Raw genomic sequence first — 14,275 nt, 5'->3', positions numbered from 1 at the left:
TGGGCCTTGAGAGGCACAATTCTTGGCAGACCGATGAGGACATGAAAATAACTTATGAGGAAACGTTTGAATAGCTGCATTTCACTGTGCTCATGGATGGTCAGACGACCTAATGAAATAAAAGCGGAAATGTTTTCCAGCTATCTTTTATAGGGATTTTAAGTTTTGAAGGTCACAAATTCAGTTTGAAAGTTAATATAAAAGAAACATAAATGGTATTAAGAAAGAGTAGGTTACTTAAAAAATTAGATACATAATTTGTTGTCTGATTATAAAGAACAGTGCATGCTCATGGTAGACATTTGGGGAAGACAGAATATAAAGTAAAACAGCTTCTGGCCGGTCGCAGCGGCTCATGCCTGTAATCCCAGCACTTTGGGAGGCCGAGGTGGGCGGATCACGAGGTCGGGAGTTCGAGACCATCCTGGCCAACATGGTGAAACCCCGTCTCTACTAAAGATACCAAAAGTTAGCTGGGCGTGGTGGCGCGTGCCTGTAATCCCAGCTACTCAGAAGGCTGAGGTGGGAGAATCACTTGAACCCTAGAGCTGGAGGTTGCAGTGAGCCAAGATTGGGCCATTGCATTCCAGCCTGGGCCACAGGGCGAGACTCCATCTTAAAAAACAAAACAAAACAAAAAAACAGCCTCCACCCCACCCTCCAGAGGTGACTACTTTGAACCTCGTGGCATGCTTTCCAAGTCTCTTCCTTTTTTCTTCTACAGTCGCCTTTCACAAAATTGGCATAATTTTCAAAATTATGATCAGACTTTAAAAAGAAACCCTCATTCCACTGAGATGTTTTCCCAAGCCCTTTTCGCTGTGAGTCAGGGTCAGAGCCCCTCACTGGAGGGAGATGTCCCACAGGGCCCCGAGTGCCCAGCCTGAGGAAGGCAGGGCTGGCATCAGCACGGTGCAACCCCTGGGTAGAGCTGAGCCTCTTCGGCCAGGCCATGGCTGACTGCGGTTGGGAGTGAGTGCACACCTGTCTCTCGTGTGCTGGGTTATTTCTTTTTACCTTTCACTTTGCATTATGGAGAATTTCAAGCGTTTACCAAGTAGGTAGGGTGGCATAAAGCCCCGAGGGTGATTGGACCCACAGTTGCATTCAGGTCTCCTTCCTGCAGGTTTTTCTTTTTTCTTTCTTTCTTTCTTTTTTTTGAGACAGGGTCTCACTCTGTTGCCCAGGCTGGAGTGCAGTGGTGGTGTTATCAAAGCTCATTATCGCCTTGAATTCCTGGGTTCAAGCCAAGCGATCCTCCCACCTCAGCCTCCCAAAGCGTTGGGATTACAGGTGTGAGCCCCTGTGCCTGGCAGTATATACAATTTTGTTGTTTAAAAATCCGTGGGTTCTCCCTTAGCTCCTCTCAACTTTGCCCGTGGTCTGTATTGCGGCATCAGTGCCACCTGCATTTTTAACAAGATTGCTGAGTACTCCTGCAGGCTGAGTTTTGGGAAGCCCTGCAGTGGAGATGGCACTCCTGGTGTTTCCTCGTGTCTTTATGTCCCTGGGATGTGGAGAAGGACAAGGTGTTCTGTCCTTGGCTCTTTCTGTGAAAGAGCATTTTAAAAAGATAACGGACCCCGAGGCCCTATCGGATCCAGGTTTGGTTCTTGTGTTTCGCAGGATGGTTGCGTCATTCCATCGGAGGTGCGTGTGGTCAGCGGCCACTGTGGGGCTCATGCTGAGGCCGTCAGCTCATCAGGGGCTGCAGGATGTTTGTTGTCTGTTAGCTGGAGCCCCTCTGCAGAGAAATGGGCGGGTACCCATTGTTCGGCTATCCACAGGTGTAATTTATAAAGGAAATGCGGGTCTCTTTACCAGTTTTCAGAGTTGGTTCCCTAGCATCTTGCCATGATGAGTGCATGTTTCTGAGTCATTCTGAACATGTGAGTTGGACGTTTGGTGTGTTACTGGATTATTATGCTTGTTAACGCTCCAGTTCTTCCCTCTGGCCGGGGAGCCGCGTCAGATGCTGCTGGGCCCTTTCGACCCAGCATGAGGGGTCTCGCTTCTACACAGGATCCTGGTATAACAGGGTGCTCGTGTGGCGGCTACATCTCCTGCCCCAGACCTAGAATCCGTCGTTTCTCCAAGGAGCTCTGGTATCTGGGACACAGTGTTTGGAGACCACGGCCGAGGCATGTGTGAGGGTTGGCCTACAGGTTGATTTTTTGGCTTTTTCAGTGGATGGAGCTAGGGAGTTTTTTTTGGTGAGGTGAAATACTTCATGAGTGGACACCAATTCTTTCCATTTGACTTCAAACCTCCAGGCCTGGCCGTGTCGCTTAGCCTGAGCTCTGCCTCCCTTCTGCCCTCAAGGACCCCACAAATAATGGAATGTGGCATCCTCATGCCTCCCTTAGCCCTCTCTGTGCACGGCAGTCTGAGGGTCACCATGCCAGCGCCGGCCTCCCGGTTACTGAAAACGTTTGTTTTATTGGGGGTGGAGGTTTATATGCTCAGGATTGCACATCCTCAGGACACTTCCCGCTGGGAACGGAGGTCAGGTCGCTGCTGCATGTTACGTCACCAGGAAACAAACGCACCTTGTCAGGGGTGCACCAGCAACTGGATACACGGGGTCATTTGTTTCATTTTAAATATTGCTTTTATAAAGTTTAACTTTGTTTTATCATGTACTTTTTTCCTTTTAAGTTCCTCTTAGGGGTTATTTGAGAAATAATTGTCTGTGGCTCAAAGTCAGGTGGTTGAATTTACTTGAAATTTGTCCCAAATCTCAACACTCAGAGTTCCAGGCTGGAGGCCAGGGAGAGGGAGTGGCTGCTGGTTAGTCAAGGGTTTCTTTTTGGGGTGCTGAAGATGTCCTGAAATTAGATAGTGATGGTGTTTGCACAACTGTGGATATCCTAAAAACCATTGAATTGTACACTTTAAACAGGTGAGTTAGTTATAGTTCAAGAAAGCTGGAAAATGTGTTGTATGTAGGGGTCATGTGCCATCTTGCATGCATTTTCAGGGGTTTATTGAGATTCTTGGACGTCACATTAGGAATCCCTGTATCTGCCTGTGTACCTCCCATTGGGGGCTCGCCTGGGCCACTGTGATCATGTGCTCTTCCCTGGTCCCAGGCTGTCTGGCACCTCCCTGTCACTATCACCCCTGCACTCCCCATACACGCCGTACCGACAGGGTACAGTGCAAACCTTTCTTCATGTGCCAACAGCAGTGGTCTCCAGTCGTGACATGGACCAAAGTCCCAGGAAGCAGGTGATGGCCTCTGTGGCCCAGCCAGCCTCCTTCCTGCTGGCCATGTGGAACCATAACTTGTTGTGTCTCTCTTGTTCCAGTCTCTTTGGCTACTCCACAAGTTACCCCAAATCTTAGGACTTGGAAGGACAACAATTATTTTGCTTGTGAGTGCATTTTGGACAGAGCTTGGCAAGAATAGCTGGTCTCTGCTGTCCTCAGTAGCATCTGGGGAGGCTCAAAGGCTAGGGCTGCAGCCCTTGAAGCTCATTCTCTTGCTTTTTCTCTCTCTCTCTCTCTCCCTCACTCGCTCTTTGGCATGGCTGGTGCTAGCCATCTATCTGCTAGGACCTCCACCCAGGCTCTGCTGGGACACCCACCAAGTCCTCCTCATGAGACCTGGGCTTCCTCACAACATGGCGGCCAGGTCCCAAGGGGGAGCTACCTGAGAAAGCAGGTGGAAGCTGTATCTTTTTTATGACCTAAGTCTTGGAAATCACAGCATTGCTTCTGTGGACTGGAGTGGTCACAAGCCCACCCATGATCAAGGGGAGAAGACACTGACACCACCTCCTGATGCCGAGTGTGGAGGAAAAGGAAAATGTTGCTGGGCCCTTTTTGGATCCTGAGTGCCTGGTCTGGAGGACGTGTTCAGCACAGATTTGTGGAAGTGTGTGACTGTTGAAAATGTTCCTGGCAGCTCTCTCAGCATCAGAACTCTGCATTCCGTCCTACACAAACGTGGATCTGATCACACTGCTTTCCGGGCAAGGAGCCTCAGGTAGCTTGAGGCTGTGCCTAGGACACAGCCTGGTGTGGGATGTGACTCTGCAGCCTGAACCATGTCTTTTTCCCCAGCCTGCCGGCTGGCTGCCTCCCACCATTGCCTGTTCACAGTCACACCTGGATGTGAGAAGGGAAACAGTGTGGACTGAGCAGTCCTGCCTTGGGTGGTCCCTCCCTCCCACCCCTTGAGGATCTTGGTCTTTAGAAGAGGCGCCCGTGGAGAGGGATGTTGTGTAAATCAAAGCAACAGAGAGGACGAGCTGAGGGACCCATAGAATCCAAGAGGCAGTGCTGGGGGAGGCTGAGGGAGGAGAGAAGACTGCACTTTGTATGCTGCATTGGTTTATAAAACCCTCAAATTTGGTAGAAATATTGCAGTTCCTGCCTTGTGAGTGGAACAACACCCTAAGTCCAAGTAGCAGAGGGCAGAGGTCAGAGGTCACCTCGTATTTGCTTTTAGCTGTTCACTTGCAAAATTTCCATTTTAAGTCTACATTGCCTGGGGCAGGCAAACACAACCTTTGATCCTACTTCTGCTTTCTGATCCCAGGACTTATTTGAGTCTCTTGTTTATCAACTGTCTTCAATCCCAAACCCCATGGGGCTTCCCAGGAGCCACCTAGAGGCCACACTGTTTTCCAGGACCTTGGCTGCTGTCTTGTCCTGGGGCTGCGCAGATAGGGAGGTTGACTTATAACCTGTCATTGCCAGTGCTGGGCCCTGGAGGGTGCTGGGTCCCTGTCACATTGTCCCTGTGTCTGTGTTTGTGCAGAGGTGCTTGTCAAGTGCATGTGCGGAACCAGCTGTCCTTTTACAGCAGAGTGTACTCTGAAAACAGCTTTATCAGGCAGCCTTCTGAAGAGTTTTGACCTGGGGCAGCTATATTGCAGCCGCAGCTTGCATACAGATGAGTTTCTAGGAAAAGGGAAGCAGGATCTGCCTGGCTGCTTTCCATCAGCATAGCACGCTTGTGACGGGCTCCCATGCTGCCTTTCTCCCGAGAGATTAAATGGAAATGTGGTAACTTTCAATTTTTGGCTCAATTTTTCTCCCATTCTCCCCATTCACTTTTTTATGATATTGGAAGAGGTTAGGTTTGCAGAAAAATAGTTCAGAAAGTGGGTTTTCTAATGCACAAAAACCAAAATCTTGTGATCTTTCTATTCTGGTTTGTTTTTTTTTTTAAAGAAATGCAAAAAGTTCTGGGAACACAGCTGTTTACCCATGTTAAAACCAGTATGTTTCTGTCTTTTTCCCCTTTCTGTTTCTGTCTCCCTTTTTAATGTGTAGCTGCAGATAGCAAGGATGAAGAAGTCAAGGTTGCCCCCAGGCGGTCCTTCCTGGGTATGTACCCTGCGCGTGCACTGCCCGCAGCACGTTCCTTTTGCTTCATTCCTGCAGCTGTACTTCCTCCTGTTGTTGCTTCCATCTGTGCATGTGCGTGTGTCATCTTACCAAGCGTGGCCGAGTCTACAGCAAACTAATCAACTCCTAGCTCTGCTGTTTTCAAGCATGAAGTAGTTACTAGAAGCCTGTCCATGCTCTTCTGTGTGTGGGGAGATGGGGGCGGGAAGGGGAAGCGAGAGGGAGACAGGAAGGGAGGAGAAAAATTTAGAAGACAAATTTTGGACTTTGTTAAATTTATTCCAAAGTATTTTATCCTTTTTGATGCTATTGTAAATGGAATTGTTTTCTTAATTTCAGTTCTGCTGCTTCATTGCTACTTTATAGAAATGTAATTGATCATTGCATGTTGATCTTGTATCATGCAATTCTGCTGAACTGGTTTGTTCTAAGAGTTGTTTAGTAGATTCTCTATATATGATTCTGTCATTTGCAAATATAGTTTTAATTCTTCCTTACCAATGTAGTTGCTTTTATTTCTTTTTATTGCTTATCCTGGTTATAAGCGGTGAGAGTGGATGTACCTATCTTATTCTTCATTTTAGTGAGAAAGCATTCCATCTTTCATCACTAAGTAGATGTTAGTTAATGGATTTTCCATAGTTGCCCTTCATTAGGTTAAGGCAGTTCCCTTTTATTCGAGTTTGTTGGGTGTTTTTATAATAAAAGAGTTTGCCAAATGCTTTTCGTGTCTGTTGAGATGATCATGTGGGTTTTATTTTTTATTCTACTATGATGATGTACTACATTGATTGATTTTTGTGTGTTGAACCAACCTTGCATTCTTGGGATAAATCCATGTGGTCATGGTGTCTAACGCTTTTTATCTGTTGCTGGATTTTATTTGCTAGTATTGTATTGGGGATTTTTTGTATCTGTATTTGTAAGACATAATGGTCTGTAGTTTTCTTGTGATGACTTTGTCTAGATTTAGTATTAGGATAATACTGGCCTTATAGAATAAGTTGGGAAATGTTCCCCTCCTTTTCTATCTTTTTAGAGTTTGCAAAGGGTTGACACTAATTTCTCTTTAAATATTTTTAGAGTTATCCAGTGAAGCCATCTGGGCTTGGGCTTTTCTTTGTGGGAAGTTTTAAAATTATGAATTCAATCTCTTGTTATAAGTCTATTCAGATTTTTTGTTTCTTTGTAAGTCAGTTTTGGTAGTTTGTATTGGAATTTTTCCATTTCACCCAACTTATCTAATTTGTTGACATATAATTTTTCTTAGTATTCCCTTATAATCCTTTGTATTTCTGGAAAGTCATTAGTAATGGTTCCTCTTTTATTCCTGACTTTAGTAATTTGATCCCCTCCTTTCCTTTCTTTTTTTGGTCAGTCTAGCTAAAAATTTGTCAATTTTTTGTTCTGGTCAAATAGCCAACTTTTTAAAAGGTGTTTCTTTTTCTTTTCTTTCTTTCTTTTTTTAACACAACACATCCACATTGCCCATCAAAGAACCAATTTTTGGTTTTGTTCATTTTCTTTATTGTTTTTCTATTCTGTGTTTTATTTCACTCCAATATTCTTTCATTCGTTATGCTTGCTTTGGGTTTAATTTACTCTTTTTCTTAAGGTGGAGGTTAGAACATTGATTTTTTTTCTTTCTTCCTTTTTAATGTAGTTATTGACAGCCATAATTTCTCTCTAAGCAGGTGCTTTACCTGGATCCTATACTTTGGTGTGTTGTGTTTTTGTTTTCATGCACCTAAAAGTATTTTAAAATTTACTCCAAGATTTCGTCTTTGACCCACTTATTAGGAATGTGTTAACTTCCACATATTTGTGAATATCCCAAAATGTCTTCTGTTATCGATTTCAAATTTATTTCCATTATAATTGTAGAATATACTCTGTATTATTCCAGTACTTTTATTTATTTATTTTTAATATTTGGAGACAGAATCTTGCTCTGTTGGCTGTGGTGTGATCTTGGCTCACTGCAACCTCCGCCTCCTGGGTTCAAGCAATTCCTGTGCCTCAGCCTCCCAAGTAGCTGGGACTATAGGTGTGTGCCACCGTCCCTGGCCAATTTTTTTTGTATTTTTTGTAGAGACAGGGTTTTCACCATGTTTACCAGGCTGGTCTCAAACTCCAGAGCTCAGGGCACCCACCCACCACAGCCTCCCAAAGAGCTAGGATTATAGGCATGAGCAACCACGCCCAGCCAGATTCCAGTACTTTTAAATAGAGGCACATCTTATGGCCTAGCATATGATCTGTCCTGGAGAATATTCAGTGTGCATTTTGCTGTGGTTGGGTGAAGGTGGAGGGTTGTCTGTTAGGTCAAGTCTACGATTTATTGTTCTTCTGTGTAGTTGTTACGTCCATTACTAAATGTGGGTGTGGAAGTCTGTAACTATTTTTGAATTATCTTTTTCTCTTTTCACTTCTGTCAGTTTTTGTTTGATGTATTTTGGGGCACTGTTGTTTGTTAGGGACGTATATGCATATTTTCTCTTTTGACGTCTGTGTCTTCTGACGTTAGTGTCATCACATGCATGTCTCCTGTGGTTGCCATTTGATATATTCTTTCCATTGTTTTACTTTTAACTTTTTTATGTCTTTGAATTTAAAATGAGTCTTCTGTATACATATGATGGATCTTTAAAAAAAATCCATTCTGGCAATTCTGCCCTTTGATTTGATTATTTCATTCACACTTAATGTTATAATATGTTCAGATTTGCATCTGCTACTTTACTTTCTGGTTTCTGTATATCCCATGCCTTTTCCCCTTAGCTGGTGCTCCTTTACAGCTTTCTTTTGTATTAAGTAAATATTTTCTAATGTAACATTTTAATTTCTTTAAATAATGTTTTCTGAATTATCTTCTTAGTAGTTACTTGAAGGCTTACAATATTCATCTTAACTTATCAGAATCTACTTCAAATTTATACTAACTTAATTCCAGTGACAGGAACCTTACTCCTACATGGTTCGATTTCCTCCTCCCTTTTTAAATGGTATGATTATTATACATATTTTGTCTACATATATTACAACCTAACAATATATTTTTCTGATTGTTCCTTTATATACATTTTATGTCATTCAAGAACTTGAGAAAAGAAAGGAGAACAAACATATATTATGGAATTATTATATTAACCTTATTTACCATTTGTGGTTCCTTTCATTTCTTTCTGAGACTGAGTTACCATCTACAGTCATTTTCTTTCTCTAATACAGTTTTGATCCCATCTCATTTGTGCTATTAATATTATTGTCAAATATATTACATTTCTTTATGTTAAAGGCCCCCAAACAATACAATGCATATTGTTTCATGCAGTTACTTTTCAAGTCAACTAAGAGAGGAAAGGAGAAAACATGTGACTGATATCATCTTTTATAATAACTTACATCATTGTCTTTACCTGTACTCTTTTTTTATGTGGATTTGAATTGCATCTGATGTTACTTGTTTTCAGCATGAAAAATTTGTTTTCTGTAAGGTCTGCCTACTAGCAACAGATTTTCTCAGTTCTTGTTTATCTGGGAATCTTTGTTTTCCCCTTATTTTTTAAAAAAAGTTTTACTAGATGTAAGAATCTTGGTTGATGATTTTTTTTTCTTTTCAGTGCTTTGAATATGTTATTCCACTGCCCTCTGGACTCCATTGTTTCTGATGAGAAGTCAGCTGTTAATCTTATTGGGGTTTCCTTGTAAGTGATAAATTATTTTTCTCTTGCTACTTTCAAGATTTTGTCTTTGTTTTTTGACATTCATCATTTAGACTGTGATGTGTCAGGGTGTGGATCTCTTTATCAGGCTTGCAATTTGTTGAGCTTCTTGGGTATGTGGATTAATATTTTCATCATATTTGGGAAGTTTTCAAAAGTCATTATCTCCTTGAATTTTTTTTTCTGCTCCCCTCTCTCCTCTCCACAATCTCACCCATTCTGCATGTGCTGGTGCCCTTTCCTGTCATCCCACCTTTCTCTGAGACTGTGTTCTTTTTTCTTAATTCTGTTTTCTGTTTGTTCTTTAGGTTGCATAGTCTTTATTGATATTTCTTTGAATTCACTGATTCTTTTGCCAGCTCAGTCTATTGTTGAGCCCTTATAGTGAGTTTTAAAATTTTAGTTGTGCTTTGCAATGCCAGAATTTCCACTTGGTTCTTTTTTTAGAATTTCTGTCTCTTTATTGATAACCTCTATGTGATCAGTTGTTGTCATCATATTTTCTTTTAATTCTTTATGCATGGATCCCTTTAGTTATTTGAACATATTTATAATAGCTATTTTAAAGTCTTCTTCTACTGAGTCCAACACCTGTGCCTCTTCAAAAGCAGTTTGTGTCCTGCTTATTATTTTTTTCCTGTGTGAACCACACTTTTCTGTTTCTTTGTATAACTCATTTTGTTTTCTTGTTGCAAGCTGGACATTTTAGGTAAACTATAGTAGCAGCTGTGGATACAGATTCCCCCACTTGGGGGAAGGATGACTTACTGTTTGCTTGTTTGTTTTGTGATTTGGCTGGACTAGTGCAGTCTCTGGACCTCTTCTCCCTCAGATGTGGTGGTTCTGGCTGGCTGTGACCCTCCCTGATCTTCCCGTTAAGCTTCTGGTGGTCAAACCAGCTGTTGGCCTCCACTCATTGATGGCTGCTGGCTGATTTGATGATGCCCTGGGGGATGTATTCCCCACAGCTGGGCAGGGTGGCCATTGGGGCCAGTGTTTGGTGGTGGTTCTGTTCCCAGGAGTGCTCCTCTTGGTTGTCCTTTCTGGTTCTGTTTGATAAACTTTGAGCTCATCATGGAGCTTCTAGCTCCTCTTAGTTGCTGGCTGCCGAGGTCTCTGTTGTTTTTGTTAGCATCCTTACACTTGAACTTGTACCTGCTCTAAGTAGGGAGTCCCTCTAGGGAGAGCTACGGAGCTCTCTATCCTGATACCGCCATCCCCAGGACAGAACCTCTGGACCTCTGAGGGTGACAGCTCTGCTCTGAGTGCTGCATGGGAAGTGAGTTGTTGCCTCTGGTCTTCTTAGTTTGCCCCTGCTTGTGTGAAACCTCTGCCAGTGAGCAAGCTGAGGCAGGGACAAGGGATGCTCAGTGTCCTCTGCCCCTGCGCCATGGGTGGGGGCTGAGTGGAGGAAGGGAGCCTGGGCAGACAGGAGCTGAGCAGGCGATGAAGAGCTTGGGTGCCTGCCACTGCTGCAGTGGCACTGGGGGAGAGGGAGCCTGTCTTCTCGGTTGCCTGCTGGGAGTAGAGCTTTTGTCACATGGGGATGGGGAAGCAGGTTGTGGCCCAAGTGTCACGAAGTTGCTGTTCCTGCTGCCACTTAGGTGGTTTTCTTGGATAAGCGTTTCTCCATTCGCCGTGTGTCCCTAAGACACATTAGGGACTTTAAGTGGGTGCTGTTTGTAATGTTCACCAGTGGCAGTGATGTTGCTGGAGAGGGTCTGTGGAGAGCCTCGCACTGCTGTTCTGGAAGAGCCTACCGCCTCTGTTGTTTCTGACCTGGCTGAAACCCTGATGGCTGGAAGCATGAAGAAGGTTTCAGGCTGGCAGAGCAACGCTCTTGAGTTTCTGTTCAACGGCTGCATTGAGTAAACGCAGCAGCCAAGCATTCTCCATGGGGTGTGTCATGGAGGAACTCCTGGAACTGTCCTGAAGTCCTCTTTAGAAGTAGGTAGCCCAAAACTTTCATTTTAAAGTGACTTGGGGAAAACTGTTTATTCCAGTGCCATCTGGGCTGGGGCCTTTCTGGGCTGTTTCTGCTGTGTATGACGCTGTGTTTGTGTCCTGATTTCGGGCAGAAGCCGTTCAGGCTGGAGGGCCATGGCTCCCTTGGCTGCGGTGACAGCCCAGCCCCTCACCTCTCTCACCTGTCCACCGTTGGGTGCCCCACTGAGCAGACTCTGAGCAAATGAGGGGCCCAGAGATGTCAGTTAGGATAAAGGGGGGGAAAAGGCTCCTGAAGATGAGAGGAGGCTGAGAGCAGGCAAGGCCATTCTCCCAGGGCCTCCCTGGCTCTAGCTGAGGCGGCTGCAGGAATGTGTCTCAGCAGCTGTTAGGGCAGTGCGGCGGTGAGTGCTTGTCTGTCTGGGCAGCCTTGGGTTGGGACGCGGACGCCTGTCTCGGCAGTTGCTTGATTTGTCCTTGCCGAGTGGGAGGGTGTTTGTTTCCTGGGGTCCTCTTTGGAAGCTGGCACGGCTGGCCCTCCCGCTCTGGCCCTAGACGTGCTCAGTCCCCACTCAGCCTGTCCCACTCACTGGGGTTGGGGCGGGGGCTCTGTCACTCCCCGAGGGTCTCTGATGTGGGTCTCTCTGCGTCATCCTCTGGCCCCAGCTGTGTCGTCTGCCTGTCCCTGTTGCCGCCTGCTGCACAGGTGGCAGGATTAGAGGGGTCAGCGAGGCCAGTGCCGGCCTCGAAGGCTAAGAAGGGCATTTATACTCATTCTGCAGCAGGTGGTGTGGCCGTCTTTGTTAAAATCCTTTTGCGTCCCTGATCCTTAGGATAAAGTAAAAGTGGGCCCTGGTGGCCTCGGGGGCCTCCTGTCTGTGCTCTCCCGACTGTAGCCTGTGCCCCCTCAGGTCCCTCCAGATGAGCCCCTGTGTGCCCACCCGGGGTCCTGCTGAGCCCTGCCTGCAGCTCCGGGCCTGGGCAGTGCCTGTTTGTTCCCCTTCCAGGTGGCCGGGCCGTTTCCAAGGACAGGCTCTGCCTGCTCAGCTGGAGTGGGGTGGAGAAGCAGACGCAGCAGGTGGGGCTGGGACCTGCCCTGAAGGGCAGCTTGCAGGAGGCCTGGTGAGCCTGGACCAGGGATTTGAAGGAAGTGAGAAGTTTTTTCGTTTTTTTGTTTTTTCCTGGAGAGTCGATTTGTATTTTTAAAAATACTGAAACAGTCACAGAGTTAAAGTGGGAGTATGATACAGTTTAGCTGCTGGGAATGGCCGTCACTCCAGGGAGCGCCAAAGTGCTTAAAAGAACAGTTTCTTTGCCAACACTTGTGGTCAGTAACCTGTAACAGAGCTACAACTAGGAAAATTAGAGTGGTGGTAGTCACTTATTTAAGAAGTCATTCAGGTAAGCAGCTGCACCGTCTGTACCCCTTAAGTAGCAAAGAAGCTGTTACAGTCTTCTGAAAACTATCACTGTGAGTGCTATAATTCTGAATGTAATGTTTCTTAATTAGAATTCATACAAGAATCATGAAAAAAAAAAAAAGAGCAATTTCCTCCCCTGCAGAATGTCCCTGAGCAGTGTGGCCCAGGAGGCTCCGTGGCCTGGTGAAAGGCACCCTGTGGCTCTGGGGTGGAGCTTGGCGTTACCGAGATGCCATTCACGTCCTGTGAGCGCCCATCGAATGTGCGATCTGTGGGTCCCGAGGGTGCCTGCAGGGGTCTGATGTGCCCAGGTTCTTGTCGCATGGCAGTTCTCCGTTCAGTGTTCGAAACCAGTGCTGTGATGCCCTCCAGCCGTCCCAGTCCCAACAGGAAGCTCTCTGGCATTCTCTGTCCCTCTCATGTTTATTACTGGAAAGGGCTCCCCACCCAGACCCCAGGAAAGGACTCTTGGGTCTCGCACAAGAAAGAATTTGAGGTGAATCCATAAAGTGAAAGCAAGTTTATTAGGGAAGTAAAGGAATAAGAGAATGGCTACTTCATAGGCAGAGCAGCCCCAAAGGCTGCTGGTTGCCCATTTTTATGGTTATTTCTTGATGATATGCTAAACAAGGGGTGGATTATTCATGCCTCCCCTTTTTAGACCATATAGGGTAACTTCCTGATGTTGCCATAGCATCTGTAAACTGTCACGGTGCTGGTGGGAGTGTAGCAGTGAGGACGACCAGAGGTCACTCTTGTGGCCGTCTTGGTTTTGGTGGGTTTTGTCCGGCTTCTTTACTGCAAGCTGTTTTATCAGCAAGGTCTTTATGACCTGTATCTTGTGCCGACCTCCTGTCTCATCCTGTGATTAAGAATGCCTGACCGTCTGGGGACGCAGCTCAGCGGGCCTCAGCCTCGTCTTAGCCAGCCCCTGTTCACAATGGAGTTGCTCTTGCTCCAATGCCTAGGACACGTTGGCCATCAGATCCTCTTACACCAGGCTCTCTCATGTGCTCCTGTAGACGTGAAAACATGACCTGATGAGAAATCGGATCTTCCTTACCCATTAGGAGACAGTCTCCTGGTGCACATTCCCCAAGTGGTAAAATTGCTTTTTAATCCAGGAGCAGTTGGACTGGAGCTGGTCTGTTCCCACAGGGCTCCCCATGGGGGGTGCTGGAAGAGATCTGTCTGTGAGTTGAGGGCAGCCACGCCCGTGCGACGGAAGCTTCTGAGGATCAGCTGTTCTCTGCTCAGTGCATGCCAGGGTGGGCCTCTGGTGAGCCCCCCAAGCCTGGAAACATTCGTTCAGCATTGAATGCCTCGTTTTCAAGCCTTATCTTTGGTGCCGCTCTCTAGAAACACATCTCGGGAAGTCACGGCGTGTGAGTCTGCACTGCCGGCTGTCAGCTGTTCTGTTGGCACCTTGCGTGACCACGGGTGTGCATCCTAATTGCGTTCTTGCCCTTTTGTTCTTGTTCTCAGAGCCCCTCCTCTCCCACAGCCACCTGCCCTCTTGGATTTCTGTCGGGCTCAGCAGTGCGGGGGCCTGGCTGCTTTGGAAAGGGGGGTGCCCTCCCCTCCCAGGTCCCTCGGAATAGGGCCAGCTCTTCTGGGAGGACTGCCAGGCGCCTCTCTCTTATTTGCGGATTTAAAAAACTATCAATGAAAATCTCCTGACACAGGAATCTCTCAGAAGTGCAGAAAATGTTCTTTTCCACCCGACAGATCAGGAGTCACCATGCCCACCAGGTGTCCCCCGTGTCCGCCGACTTCTCCTGACTGAACTTAGAGATCTCATTTCCCGCTGTCTGAGCCACCCCA

General features: G+C 46.1%; 1 protein-coding gene across 13 annotated transcripts in view; it reads left to right on the top strand.

Moving 5' to 3' along the window:
• SLC66A2 (solute carrier family 66 member 2) overlaps window positions 1-14,275 on the top strand; it is a 47,582-nt gene that overhangs the window by 12,420 nt on the left and 20,887 nt on the right. For 5 of the 13 annotated variants that reach the window (XR_008540692.2, XM_054671880.1, XM_054671881.2 and 2 more), the window contains exon 4: window positions 5,287-5,340. The exons of the other annotated variants lie outside the window; for them this stretch is intronic. Coding sequence is in view for 4 of the 5 variants with exons in the window: in XM_054671880.1 (XP_054527855.1) it covers window positions 5,287-5,340 (54 nt within the window). In the remaining variant the exon portion in view is untranslated. The remainder of the gene's footprint in view (window positions 1-5,286; window positions 5,341-14,275) is intronic. 13 annotated transcript variants of the gene reach the window in all.

This window comes from Pan troglodytes, chromosome 17, assembly GCF_028858775.2.
Source record: "Pan troglodytes isolate AG18354 chromosome 17, NHGRI_mPanTro3-v2.0_pri, whole genome shotgun sequence".
NCBI classification, from domain to species: Eukaryota; Metazoa; Chordata; class Mammalia; order Primates; family Hominidae; genus Pan; species Pan troglodytes.
This window is presented reverse-complemented; position numbering and strand designations above follow the sequence as displayed.